Source organism: Pantherophis guttatus, chromosome 4 (genome assembly GCF_059756535.1).
Source record: "Pantherophis guttatus breed Tessera chromosome 4, ASM5975653v1, whole genome shotgun sequence".
NCBI classification, from domain to species: domain Eukaryota; kingdom Metazoa; phylum Chordata; class Lepidosauria; order Squamata; family Colubridae; genus Pantherophis; species Pantherophis guttatus.
This window is the reverse complement of record NC_142066.1, coordinates 95,715,878-95,729,736: the sequence shown is the minus strand read 5'-3', so window position 1 is coordinate 95,729,736 and position 13,859 is coordinate 95,715,878. Positions and strand designations below refer to the sequence as shown.

Genomic DNA, 13,859 nt, shown 5'->3' with positions numbered 1-13,859 from the left:
AAACATCTTAGGGAGATATTTATGCGAGTGAAATTCAAACAGCTTGACACAATGGTGAGATATGAGAGATTCCATTCTATACCCTACAATGAACGTCTCTGCATTTGCAGAGTAGCAGAGGTAGAAGACCTGGCTCACATCCTATTTGATTGTTACTTGTATAAGGGGGTGAGAGACAAGTACCTTGGTCTATATACCAAACGAATGACCCATTGGGATCCCCATATCAAAACAACTTACTTTATGTGTGGCCAGAACCTTAAAATAACATTTAACACAGCACAGTACTTAAAACAAAATGGTTCAGTTGAGATTTGCATATGTGGGACTGATTGGGGTAGATTGTAAGGGTGACACCGAAATGTAATTTTATGTAATTTTATACTATTTTACATATTTATGTATTAAATTATATTATATCTTATCCTATAACTATTGTATTTTACCCTACTCTTATTTTAAATTTAAATTTAAATTGGTATATGATTTTATTGGTGATATGTGTTTGAACCTTGTGCTTTGATATGGCCTATAGGCTAATCAATAAAGCTATCTATCAAAGAAACATTTATTTTTATATTGAAATTCATCTTCTGCACTGAATTTTTTTTTTGAAGAGTGAGTATTTTCGTATTATACATTGGGAACAAAATTTAAATTCTTACAGTTGATTTTGCATTTTGTTCTAATTGAATGTGTAGCTTTGACTTTGAATAAAAGCAGCCCATTTTTCTGTTAGGAATTTTTCTGTTAAGTATTGCCATGTTGCATACATAGTTGGTTGATTATATTAAAGTGGTGGCATTCACAAAGCATGTCTAATCATATTGATGTCATCATATTTATATTTTTATTGATATATTTTTAAATTTTGTATTTGATATATATTTTGGTAATCTGCATTATCATAGATACCACACTGTCAACACCATCAGCATACAATGTACAATTTTGTAATATGAAAAGAATAAATCAATTTATTTCTTACTCTCTCTTTGTGATTATTCAGCTTAACATAGAAAAAGGGAAACCTATTGCATTTAGTACCATATCGTTCTTAAGAATTGTGAAAGATCTTTTATTCCAATTGGTCATGGTAAATTGTGTGATAATTATTCACCAAATATCCTCAAATGTCACGGATAATTGATGGCTGTCCTTTTTTCCAAAATTCTGTTTATGGTCCTTTTTGCAGGAGTTCAGTGTGATTAAAGTATTTTGATATCCAGCACAACAATATCTACTATAAGAACATCATGGCAATTCTGTATTTCCACCAAACCTGGACTTCTGTTTTATTTGTTTATTCCTTTCCTGTATTATGTATTAAAAGCCTATTGCATTCTATTTCTTTTTCTTCTTCAGACAGATTTGCTGTTCTAGTAGAGATGGTGTGGTGTGAAGTAACAGAAGTCCAAGGAGAGAAATGGATATTCCAGTCCACCATAACAGGTCATCTATTTCTCCAAACAACAACCTTCCTAAAAAGGCCTGTAAGACAAGAGGAAGAATAATCAATAGTAAAATTGTACTCTGATCAGAGCGTAAATTTCTCAGCTGCAGTAAACTGAAGATGCATAGATTATCTTTAAGACATATGCAGAAGAATAGTATTTTGAACATATTGAAAAGGTTCTTTATGTATAACAAAGGCTACAGTTGCAAGAAAAAGTATTTGAACCCCTTGGGATTATGTGGAGTTTTGCATGAATTGGTCATAAAATGTGCTCTGAACTTCATTTAAGTCACAACAATAGAAAAACACAGTCTGCTTAAAATAATACTACACAAACATTAGATGTTGCCATGGTTTAATTGAACATAACATGTAAACATTCACAGTGCAGGGAGGAAAAAGTATGTGAGCCCCTAGCCTAATGACTTCTCCAAGTGCTAATTGGAGCCAGGAGTGAGCCAACCTTGACTCCAATCAGTGTGATGATATTGGATGTGTTGCTGACAGCTGTCCTGCCCTTTAAAAACACACACCTGTTTTGGATTTACTGGTTTCAAGAAGCACTGTCTGATGTGAACCATGCCTCGCAGAAAAGAGCTCTCAGAAGATCTACGATCAAGAATTGTTGACTTGCATGAAGCTGGAAAGGGTTACAAAAGTATCTCCAAAAGCCTTGATGTTCATGTGTCCACGGTAAGACAGACTGTCTACAAATGGAGAAAGTTTAGCACTGTTGCTACTCTCCCTAGGCGTGGTCGTCCTGTAAAAATGACTGCAAGAGCACAGCGCAGAATGCTTCATGAGGTAAAGAAGAATCCTAGAGTGTCAGCTAAAGACCTACAGAAATCTCTGGCACATGCTAACATTTTTGTTAACACATATACAATAAGGAAAACATTAAACAAGAATGGAGTACATGGGAGGACACCACGGAGGAAGCCATTGCTGTCCAAAAAAAAATATTGCAGCACATTTGAAGTTTGCAAAAGAGCACCTGGATGTTCCACAGCACTACTGGCAAAATATACTGTGGACAGATGAAACCAAAATTGAATTGTTTGGGAAGAACACACAACACTATGTGTGGAGAAAAAAAAGGCACAGCACACCAACATCAAAACCTCATCCCCACTGTAAAACATGGCGGAGAGAGCATCATGGTTTGGGGCTGCTTTGCTGCCTCAGGGCCTAGACGGATTGTTGTCATTGATGGGAAAATGAATTCCAGAGTTTATCAAGACATTTTGCAGGAAAACGTACAACTATCTGTCCGCCAACTGAAGCTCCGCAGAGGATGGGTGATGCAACAGGACAATGACCCAAAGCATACAAGTAATTCAACAAAAAAATGGCTTCAACAGCACAGAATACGCCTTCTAGAGTGGCCCAGTCAGAGTCCTGACCTCAACCCGATTGAAATGCTGTGGCATGACCTTAAGAGAGTGATTCACACCAGACATCCCAAGAATATTGCTACACTGAAACAGTTTTGTGAAGAGGAGTGGTCCAAAATTACTCCAGATCGTTGTGCAGGTCTGATCTGCAACTACAGGAAACTTTTGGTTGAGGTTATTGCTGCCAAAGGGGGTCAACCAGTTATTAAGTCCAAAGGTTCACATACTTTTTCCTCCCTGCACTGTGAATGTTTACATGTTATGTTCAATTAAACCATGGCAACATCTAATGTTTGTGTAGTATTATTTTAAGCAGACTGTGTTTTTCTATTGTTGTGACTTAGATGAAGTTCAGAGCACATTTTATGACCAATTCATGCAAAACTCCACGTAATACCAAGGGATTCACATACTTTTTCTTGCAACTGTTTAGGATTTAAATATACTGTTTAGAAAATAGCTAGGGACTAACAAAAGAAATCACCCAATATTATCAACTATCAAATAAGGCTTGCTAAAACCTTATTTGTGCATTCAAAGTCCTGAGTGTGTTAAATGTTCCAGTTCCAGAAGGTTTTGACACCAAAATGAATTTTCTAAGTCTGGACAAACTATTTGGTTTTGGACTACTTGCAGATCATTTAGAACACTCATGAGTGGTACAGCAAGACTACTATGATATTCTGCCTTAAAGAAAAGAGAGGGTCCCCTTTTAGGATTTTCATCAATCATATGGTCTCACTATACTCACTGAAAAGATGAAGTTGGATGTTGTTGTTGTTACAGTTACTGTAGCTGAGGAGGAGGAATATCTTAAAGCTTTAGCAAAGGAAGTCCACATTATGGCATTGCACACAAATACTAGACCACCACAAACTATTCGAAGTATTATGGATACCTGCAGAACAATTGGGAGCAAAAATTATGATATTTTCTATTTATTTTACAAACATTCAATTTAAAGCAGAAACAACAGATATGCAGAACTCAGGTAGAACTCAGCTCTGAATATTACATTATTAAAAACATTCTTTTAAAGAGAGAAGGATGTTGTTGCAGTGGGAAATCTTATGAAAGACACTGGTCATGATTCAGATTTGCTTTGCAAATGGCATATCAATGTTCCATGCATCATCTTGTACAGGTAGTCCTCGACTTACAACCAACCACGATTAAGCCCAAAATTTCTATTGCTAAGAGAGACATTTGTTAAGTAATTAACATTCGTTAATTACTTTTTTCAGTGCTGTTGTAACTTTGAACAGTCACTAAATGAACTATTCTAAGTTGAGGATTACTTGTATTTGGTTCTGAAGGTTAAAAGGAATAATCACTTTAAATTGTGCAAAATTGTGCCAAAATTCCTCACTGAAACGGAAATAGTAATTCACTCACCATATTTTGATAATTATCACTGTAAGCATAGCATTAATGCTAGAGCTATTGAAATAGAAATACACTTTCAGAGTACATCAATTTTATTTAAAGTCATGTAAACACCAAGTTGAGGAAAGCTACTTTAGGTATCCAAATACATGAGCCAGCTACAGAGATAAGAATTAAAAATTACGCATCAGGTGATGAGGGCAGAAATTAGTAAATTAAGATGAATAAGCACACTACAAAGAAAAATAATTTATGTATTTCCATGTTTCTGACAACAGCACAATGGGACAAAATGCATAAAATGCACATGCAAGTATATGGTATTTTCTCACTCAGATACAGGAAGCTCCAAAACTGTGTTTGTTTTACTCATCGTTCATTTTTGTAATTATTTGACGTTTCTTTATACAATACATAGCACCACACATAATTGAACTCTATTTTTATAAAAATAAATGAGCATGTAAAAAATTATTTCTCTTTTTTTTAGAACATTTCCTGCCAAAACTTTGGAGGACTCAAATCATCTGTTATCAGGTTAGGAAACAATTCGTTTTCCCCCAGAGCTACTTTAGCATTTCTTAACTAACTGGTTTTCCCCAACTTAATATTTCTCAGTTGTTTGTAGGGAACTATTCTTTAAACAAATTAGTTTGTAAATTCTATTATCTAATTAGATACCAACTGCATTTAGCAAGTACTATTTTTCCTATTAGCATGCTATTTCCTAATTTCATATTACATACATATATGTAACAGGAGTGGGTTGTATTTACCTTTACTACCGGTTTGCAATGGGACCGCATGCGCAGATCACCCATGATGACGTTGTGGCGGGTGGGTGGAGCCTCCCGCCAGTTTTACTACCGGTTCTATAGAACCAGACCAAACCAGGAGCAACCCACCACTGGTATGTAATAGAAGTGAAGTAAAGTGTTATAAAGTTATTCATTCAGGGGCTACTACATGCATACAAAGCCTTCAAACCTGTCCTGTAATGCAGTGATCTTTCATGCAATTATTTGTCATCAGAACAGAATTTTTAATATAGAACCTGGGAGATATGGGGGGGGGGGGGGAATTCTCTGGTTAAGACTCTGTAAATCTCACTGCCCAACCAGGTCATGTGCTAGGATGTCTTTCATCATATCTACAGTTGGAGCAAAGCTTATTGATTTCATTAAGTGCTTTCACCAAACATGTACATATTTTGCCTCAACATCTTTACAGAACTGCTCAATTACTCTGAGCAACAGAATAATAACAGGGCATTATATTCATCTGGAAGAAAGACAACAATATGGAAAGAGCAGTTTTATTGGAGAAAAAGGTGATAATAGATAGCTGATTTCTCCAAGTAAAATCTGCAGCTTCATATTTCCTTGCTTCAAAAAAAAAAAAAAAAAGGACATGATTTGCATGCCACACTAAATCACAATATGTTCAATTCTGATTTAGAACATTATGTGAACTCATTGTTATGGTTTCTAAATCATTGTTCATAACTTGATCATAAACACTCAAGTTTAAAAGTAATACAGATAGTCCGCCTCTATGTACAATCACAACGATGGTCATAAGTCATTACGGTCTTAAATAGATTCAATTTTATGAGAGTTTTTACTATGGTCATAAAATGAGTCACTGCAATTGGCAAGCACCTGAAAAATGATCATATGACTGCAGGAGGGCAGCAGCAATTGTAACTTTGAAGACGAGTCATAAATACTGCGGGAAGATTTATATCAAAATATATTTTATTCTTTATACTGTTTCTATCTTTCCTTAAACATTAACAGAATCCACAATGGACTGAGAATCAGTGTCTCTACTAGATAATTGACAGTCAAACTGAAATTAAGTTAATCAAGTAAAAATAGCAAACAAGGCAGTCTTTTATTCAAACTTCCTCAAGCCCCCGCATACTGTATGTTTCCCAGACTTAATCCACTTATGAAAGGATAAGGTCTGTAAACACAAATAGAGTTAATAAAATTAGGTTTCTCAGTAGAACTGTATGTTCACAAGAATAAACATCATAGGCATATGTACAAACACATACATACCCTAGAATCAGCACATAGACATTTATACACCCAGGACAAGCACCCCTATATAAACTGTGTTGCTGTATCCCATTTCTCTACAGCTACCCCTAAAGGCAAACTTTTTGCTTGTACAGTAGCAATAAATATTTCTTCTTTCCTCACAGCTGTCTGGATCTCATTTTTATTTATTCTTGCACAAGCCCAGCTTAAGTTGGAACCCCAAATTATTCTTCTGACAATATGGCAATCCAGGTAGGGAATTGAAACTAACTTGGCCAGTGGACCTATCTTGGGTAAATTCACCCAGCTAGCACCAGAACATTTTTATTAGTGGGTGCTGCTCCTGGATTCTGCCTGCTTGGCGCTGGTAATAGAGGCCTTGAGTTTTGAACCACACAGCTACTTGAAAAGGAGAATCTTGTAAGTACCTCCAAATTTGTTTTTTGTGCCCAGGGAATGAGCGAGTGAATTGTGTGTCTGTGTGTATGCAGTTTCTTCCCTTCTTTCCTTTATATTATTTATTAATTTATTATTGAATTTGTATACCGCCCTACTCCCAAAGGACTCAGGGCGGTGAGCAGCCATAGAATAAAACATATAAATACAAAATTTAAAATAGATTAAAATGAATTAAATAATTTGGCTGAACAAATTTAAAACCCCAATAATTTAAAACCAGATTTAAAATTTCCATTTAAAAAGGGGAAAGATTTAGGTCAGGCCGGCTTGATGAAATAAGGAAGTCTTGATGTAATAAGAAATATTACTATTTGATTTTATGCTCTGTGCTTTTCCTAGCTACTCCCCAAATTCTTGCGGGCCTCACTGGCTATGAGATAGCAAAGGGATTGGCACATTCCATATCAAAGCCATATTATTTATTTATTTATTTATTTATTTATTTATTTATTTATTTATTTATTTATTTATTTATTTATTTATTTATTTATTTTTTTTTTTATTATTTATATTTTATTTTATTTTATTTTATTTTATTTTATTTTATTTTATTTTATTTTATTATTTTATTTTATTTTATTTTATTCAATTTGTATACTGCCCTTCTCCTAGTGGACTCAGGGCGGTGCACAGCCATAACTAAAACACATACCAATACAAAATTTAAAATTTTTAAAAGAATTACATGACTTTGGCCCAAAATTTAAAACATTCAAACTAAAACCCATTGACAATTTAAAAAGCTAAAAAAAAAAAAAGGGGGGGGGGTTTCACGCCAGCCCTGCTTGATGGAAAAGTTTTTAGGGCATGGCGAAAGGCCCGGAGAGCCAATATCCTTCATATCTCCGGGGGCAAATCATTCCAGAGGGCAGGAGCTGCCACAGAGAAGGCCCTCCCCCTAGGGGTCGCCAGCCGACATTGCCTGGCTGACTCCCTGAGGAGTCCCTCTCTGTGGGAGCGTACTGGTCGGTGGGAGGCTATTGGCGGCAGAAGGCGGTCCCGCAAATACCCAGGTCCTATGCCATAGAGCGCTTTAAAGGTGGTAACCAACACCTTGAAGCGCACCCGGAAGACCACTGGAAGCCAATGCAGCTCACACAGGAGAGGTATATAATATAATATAATATAATATAATATAATATAATATAATATAATATAATAAATATAATATAATATAATATAATATAATATAATATAATATAATATAATATAATATAATATAATAAATATAATATAATATAATATAATATAATAAATATAATATAATATAATATAATAAATATAATATAATAATATTATTTATTAATTATATTACTTATATTTTATAATATAATATTATATATAAATAAAACACACACACACACACACACACACAAACACAGGCAGGAAGGGAGAGGGAGAGACCAGTATCTTTTTAATACTTTAACACTCATGAAAAGAGTTAGGTGGGAGGAGGCCCATACTGTTCCAAATATAGCAATCCTCCCAAATAAAAAGCTTGAAAGCAGAACAGCCGGTAAAAATAGAGACACTGCATATCTTGCTTAGGTCATCTCCTTGGGTGTATGTGTACCTCCCAAATTAATAAGAGACATGGGTGTCAGGTAGGGAAAAGGAAAAATGAACTTCGGATTTGCATGTTTCCCCAACCTCTCCAGTGGGAAGGTTGCTGGACGCCTGGGTTTACACAGGAATGAAGAAGCGAAAAGTATAGAATTTATGTAAAGAAATGGCCTAAGATATGGGAACAGACAAATAATTTAATTTAGCAAAACAAAGATACTTTCAACTGTAATTAAAAAACCCCTTAAAAGAACCATTTTCTTGAAAAGTTACATTGTTATTGAATATGCAAACATTTCTACAAGTTTATAGTGAAAGTGAGACTATTTTAGTATCATTGTATATGTATGAGTATTGTAATTTTGTTTTAAAATTAAAAAAAACTTAAAAAGATGACTTAATTATGCTGTTTTGATGATCAATGAAAATAACCTATAGAGGGGCGTGGCCGGCATCAGGCAATATGGTGTGGATTCTGGGTCTCCAGGAGAACACCGATATCCTAGCCGATTTTGGGGATCCCCAGGAATCATAGCTGTCTTGTGGAGACAGCGCAGAAAGAAGACACTGGCTGGCATGGATAGGGAATGAGCAAGTTCCCTGAAGTGCCGGCATTAGTCTTCGACCCGTCGGCGAAGGAAGGCAGCCATTAAGGAGGTGTCACAAGCCAGAACGGCCACGATCAGAAAGAGGGAATGTAAGAACGGTAATTGAACGGAGTATTGTTACCGGGTGAGTAATTTGGCCAACTCACAGGTAAAAGAAAAAAAAATCTTTGACAGCTTGAAAAGATTGTAGTAGAAGATTAGTGGCCAATTAGCACAGAGACTAAAGTGGAGAGGAAAAAAAAAACCCGGAACTTTAAAAATCAAACCTAAAGCCTGGAAAAAAAATCTTCCATTCGGAGTTAAAACTGGATTTGGGGGGGGGGAAAATAAGGCAAGGAAAAGAAGATAGAAAAACATTTTAAACAGCAGAATAATTTAATTTAAAGAGTGAATGCTTTTTTATGGAAATTGTGAATCGGAGAAACAACTGCTGGCAGAAAGCGTGTGAAAAGAATTTATACAGCTCTACCAAGATAAGAGAACAAAGGAACAAAGACTGAAACGGTGCTGGGTCAAGTGAAGATTTGAAGTGGACATTATTTAAGGGGGGCGGGGAAGAACACTATATGGACTTGGAAATTTGAAATATATGTAAAGGAAAAGAATAAATTTAAAAATCTCAGCCTTTTAAATTGAAAATATGGAGAATGGGGAGGAGAAATATGGGACATTGAGGGAGAAGTTTCAAAAAATAAGGGAAGCTTTTGGGGGAAACAAAGAAGCAGAGGACTGGTTAGAATGCAAAAAAGAGAAAGAGAACAGAAAAATGAGAAGCAGGAGAAACAAAGAGATAATATCGGAGAAGAAATAATTGAAAATAAAGATAAAGATGATTATACTGGGTTTAGCAGTGACAGAATAAAAATGGATAAGGGAAAATGTATCTCAAATAAGAAAAGAAGAGAAATAAATGGGGAAAGATTGAGAAAGAAAATTAATAGAGTTAAAATTAAAGAAAAAGAGGCTGAAGGGGAGATATAAGAACAGGAAAAAGAGGAAGGTAAGAGAAGGGGAGAGAGGGTTAGACAAGGAGTAAGAAAGGAGGAGAAGGAGAATGGAAGGGGAAGTAGAGAGGAGTAGGAGAGGAGGGAAAAAGAAAGTAAGAAGGAAAGAAGAGAGGGAGATGGCAGGATTGAGAAGAAAGATTGCTGTACAACAAAAAAGATGAAATGGAAGAAAGGCAACCATGAACATATATAAATATACTAAGATAAAGAATGAATGGTTAAAAAATAAAAGAGAATTAATATGAAGAAGCAGGAAAATTAGAATTTGAGGGCGAAGGAAGATGCTGTTTATATAAGCAAAGAAATATTGAGATAAAAAAAGGGAAAAAAGAAAATTATGGCAAAAATTGTAATTGAGTAAAATATATTTGAATTTGATAAATTGTATAAGATGAGATATGGCCAATACTCTCTTCAAAAAAGATGTGGGTGAATGGGGGGGGGGGAACCAATAAAACTTGTTTTTTTAAAAAGAAAATAACCTATACAAATCGTTATTTCTTTCAGTTCCTGCATTTCATCTGCGTTTACAAGCCTCCTAGTAAAATCTGGATGCTGAGAAAAAGAGCGGGGGGGGGGACTCTTTAATCCCACTCCACTCTTTAGCCTATTCTAACCTTTTGCAACTACGAAATATTTCTTCCCTCTAAATTTCTTTAAGAAAACCAAGCTATGAGGAATAATCTTTCTAGCTTGACTTGTCTGGCCAGCAAGGCAATATGGAGAGAAATCCCTCTTCTCCTCATTCCTTTTCTTAACCCTCCCCCACCAAAAATGGAGCAAGAGTTCTGTTTTAAAAATCTTGTGTGAGTGTTTTGGATAAAATATGTTTATCAATGCTGTTTATATTCAGTCCTAATTTTAGTCAGCTGGTTTCTTCAATTAATTCCTGGTTAACTTACTGTTTTACTTATCAAATGTGCTAATTAAGAGGAAGAAATTGCAAACCCACAACTCAACAAAAGCTTGTTTCCCAACTCCAGTGCAAAGTATATTAAAAGAAATGCTAGCCCCATTATGCCTTTTTAATTATAACTGCATTATGAGAGAGTAGAATGTATGGATAAGCACAACTGTCATGTTTACAACTTTCATTTTCATAAACATATATGCTATAAGAAAGTTAATGATTTGTAACTCTGTGTAGAAAGGGGAGTTTGAGAAATAATGCCATGTTTTAGAAGAGTAGTTTAGATAGGATGTAGAGAAGGCGGAGAAAAGCTTATACTATATATGGTCAGTAATAAGAAAATTTAAGAAATTGATTTAGATGATCTGAAGCTAACATATATGACCATATTTTTCGGAGTATAAGATACACTGGAGTATACCTTTATTTTTGGGGAGGAAAAGAAGAAAAAAAATTCTGCCTTTGCCTACCAACATCAGGACCAGCAGTGTCCTCACTTCCATTCGGATTTTGATAAAGAGTAGCACAGATCTTTTTATCAGTTTAAAACAAATTCTAACACTCTATTTAACTGGAGTGGGTAGGGTGGGGTGGGGTATGATTTTCATGGGGGCAGAAGAGAGACTTGGCACCGAAGGCTCTACTCTTGAGATGCCCCCATCTTCCTACCTTTAGCTTTAAGTTTTGAAAGTCTGGCTTTCTGAAAGTTTGGCATGACCCCATAGAGGCACAGCACTTCAGTCCTCCTGGACACTGCCATCTCATAAATATGGTACTGGGCTTCCCGGCAAGCCCCCTGCACCTTTGCTGCCTTGGTTGGAGCCTGATTCTGGAAGCGGCCTGGGGAAGCACAGACGTCAGGACTTGGTTGGCGAAGCAGGCGCTGTGCAGGGGGCATAAGGCAAGGCGCTGCCATCCAAAAACACTGTTGCCGCGATCTCTGCTGCCTGGAGATCTCCGCTGCCTCCCCGATTCCAAAAATGGGGTGTGTGGAGGCAAAGAAAGAACAGTGGAGATCGCGGCAACAGTTTTTGGGTGGCAGCGCCTTGCCTTACACCTCCTGTGCAGCACCAGCAAGCCACCAGTTCCTTGAAGATGCGAGCCCACTCAGCACACCTGAAGCCTGCAGGTAGTAGGCATGGAGCCTACCCTATACCGCATAGCAGTCATGGGGGCAGAAATCTCAGGAGGTTAAAGAGAAGTCTACTGCTGTAGGGAGTGGGGATCTCCAGTCCTCACACAAGTTGTGAAGGCAGCCGTCAGAACTGCTGGAGCTGCTTCCAAGCAGACCCTGGGAGAACTTGGAACTCTCGGTGGCTAAAGGGGAGGAAGAAAACTCTGGGCACATTGAGAACACACACACTCCTGTTGCTGGAAGAAAGGGAGAAGGGTTGCTTCTCCTGCAGTCCCCCCTCCTGTTCTTGCGCCTTCACTCCTCCCTCCTCAGCCACCTTCTCCTCCAAAACGGTCTTCGTGCCCAGAGGGGCTCCATCTGCAGTTGAGGTTGGTTTCCCTCCTTGCTCTCTTAAACTGAACTGCACTGAGCAGCTGGGGGGGGGGCTGAAGGAGAAATGTCTCAGCTCCCCAGCCGCTTGGCGTTTTGACCACCCGAAATGTATCAGCAATGCCTCCGCAGTGGCCAGCTGCTGCTTTCTCCCAGGATCATTTATCAACAAGTCAGAAAAGCAGTGTAATTCAGTTTAAGAGAGCAAAGGGGGGGGGGAGAGAAACCAACTTCGACCTTCTTCCAGCAACAGGAGTGCATGTCTTCTCAATGTGCCCAGTTTTCTTCTTCCCCTTTAGCCACCAAGAAGGAGGGCGTGCAGCTCTGTGAATTGCACTGGAGAATCGGGGAGGAAAACCCCGGAAAACATGATGCATGGAGGCGATGCTCTTGCGAAGCGGACGCTTCTGCGTGAGAGGCGTAAGGCAAGGTGCTTGCTGCCCGGCCTGCCCCTTCTGCAGATGACTCAGGCTGACGGCACTTGGCTTCTGCTCCTAGCCCGGGAGACGGATTTGGCCAGGAGGAAAGAGAAAGTGAGACTGCAGAAAAGGAGGACGTGTGGCTCTGCGAATTGCTTCGGGGAGTGACGTAGGAGGCTAATGCCTCCTAAGGCAGCATTTAACATCCAGCTGCCTGCAATTACTGCGAGTTCGAATCTCACCAGGCTCAAGGTTGACTCAGCCTTCCATCCTTTCTAAGGTGGGTAAATTGAGGACCCAGTTTGTGGGGGCAATAAGCTGACTTTGTATAAATATACAAAAGTATGAAGGCTATTGCTTAACGTATTGTAAGCCGCCCTGAGTCTCCGGAGAAGGGCGGCATATAAATCAAATAAAAAAAAAATACTAGTATTGAACCTGGTAGCATGTACACTATATCTCTGCATTTGGTTTTTCTTGCCCAAAGGGACGTTGGTCCTACCTGATACGCCCTTTCTCTGAGTAGCTGTGGGAGAGTCCAAGAATCGATTGACTCATCTGTTCCTCCAGAGACTGAGCTGTCAACTTTGTGGCCATGCCCCATCCTCCTCCTCTCTGGCCCAGTTTCGGTGAGGAAGTAGCTGTGAATCAAATCTCAACAATGGTAATTGATAGCTCCTGGACTTCAGACCAATTGGTTGCCAGGGCAGGGTCTGGATTCTCCCGGAACTACTCAGAGAAAGGGCGTATCAGGTAGGACCAACGCCCCTTCTCCTGAGAGCTCCTGGGAGAGTCCAAGAATGGGACATACCAAAGCCAACCAATTTAAGGGTGGGTCACTGTTTGGTTGGAAGTCCCCATATCCACATGCACTCTTTGCCAAACCCTCCATCCAAAGGACACCTCCACTGAAGCAAAAACATCTAATTTGTAATGACGAATAAAAGGCGAAGGGGAAGCCCATGCAGCCCTGCAGATATCCTCAATGGACGCCCACACTGCCATTGTGGCTGCACTTTGTGTGGAGTGGGCAGTCACCCCTCTGGGAGCCAGTAAGGCCTGAACCTGATAGGCCATGGATATACAAGCCCTCAGCCAACAGCCT

General features: G+C 38.2%; 1 protein-coding gene across 1 annotated transcript in view; it reads right to left on the bottom strand.

Annotated features, from left to right (window-relative positions):
- Positions 1-827: 827 nt before the first annotated feature.
- TMEM42 (transmembrane protein 42) overlaps positions 828-13,859 on the bottom strand; it is a 73,710-nt gene continuing 60,678 nt past the window's right edge. The window contains exons 2-3 of the mRNA XM_060685958.2: positions 3,602-3,748; positions 828-1,491 (exon numbers count right to left, since the gene is read on the bottom strand). Coding sequence (XP_060541941.1) covers positions 1,345-1,491; positions 3,602-3,748 — 294 coding nt within the window. The 3' untranslated portion in view covers positions 828-1,344. The remainder of the gene's footprint in view (positions 1,492-3,601; positions 3,749-13,859) is intronic.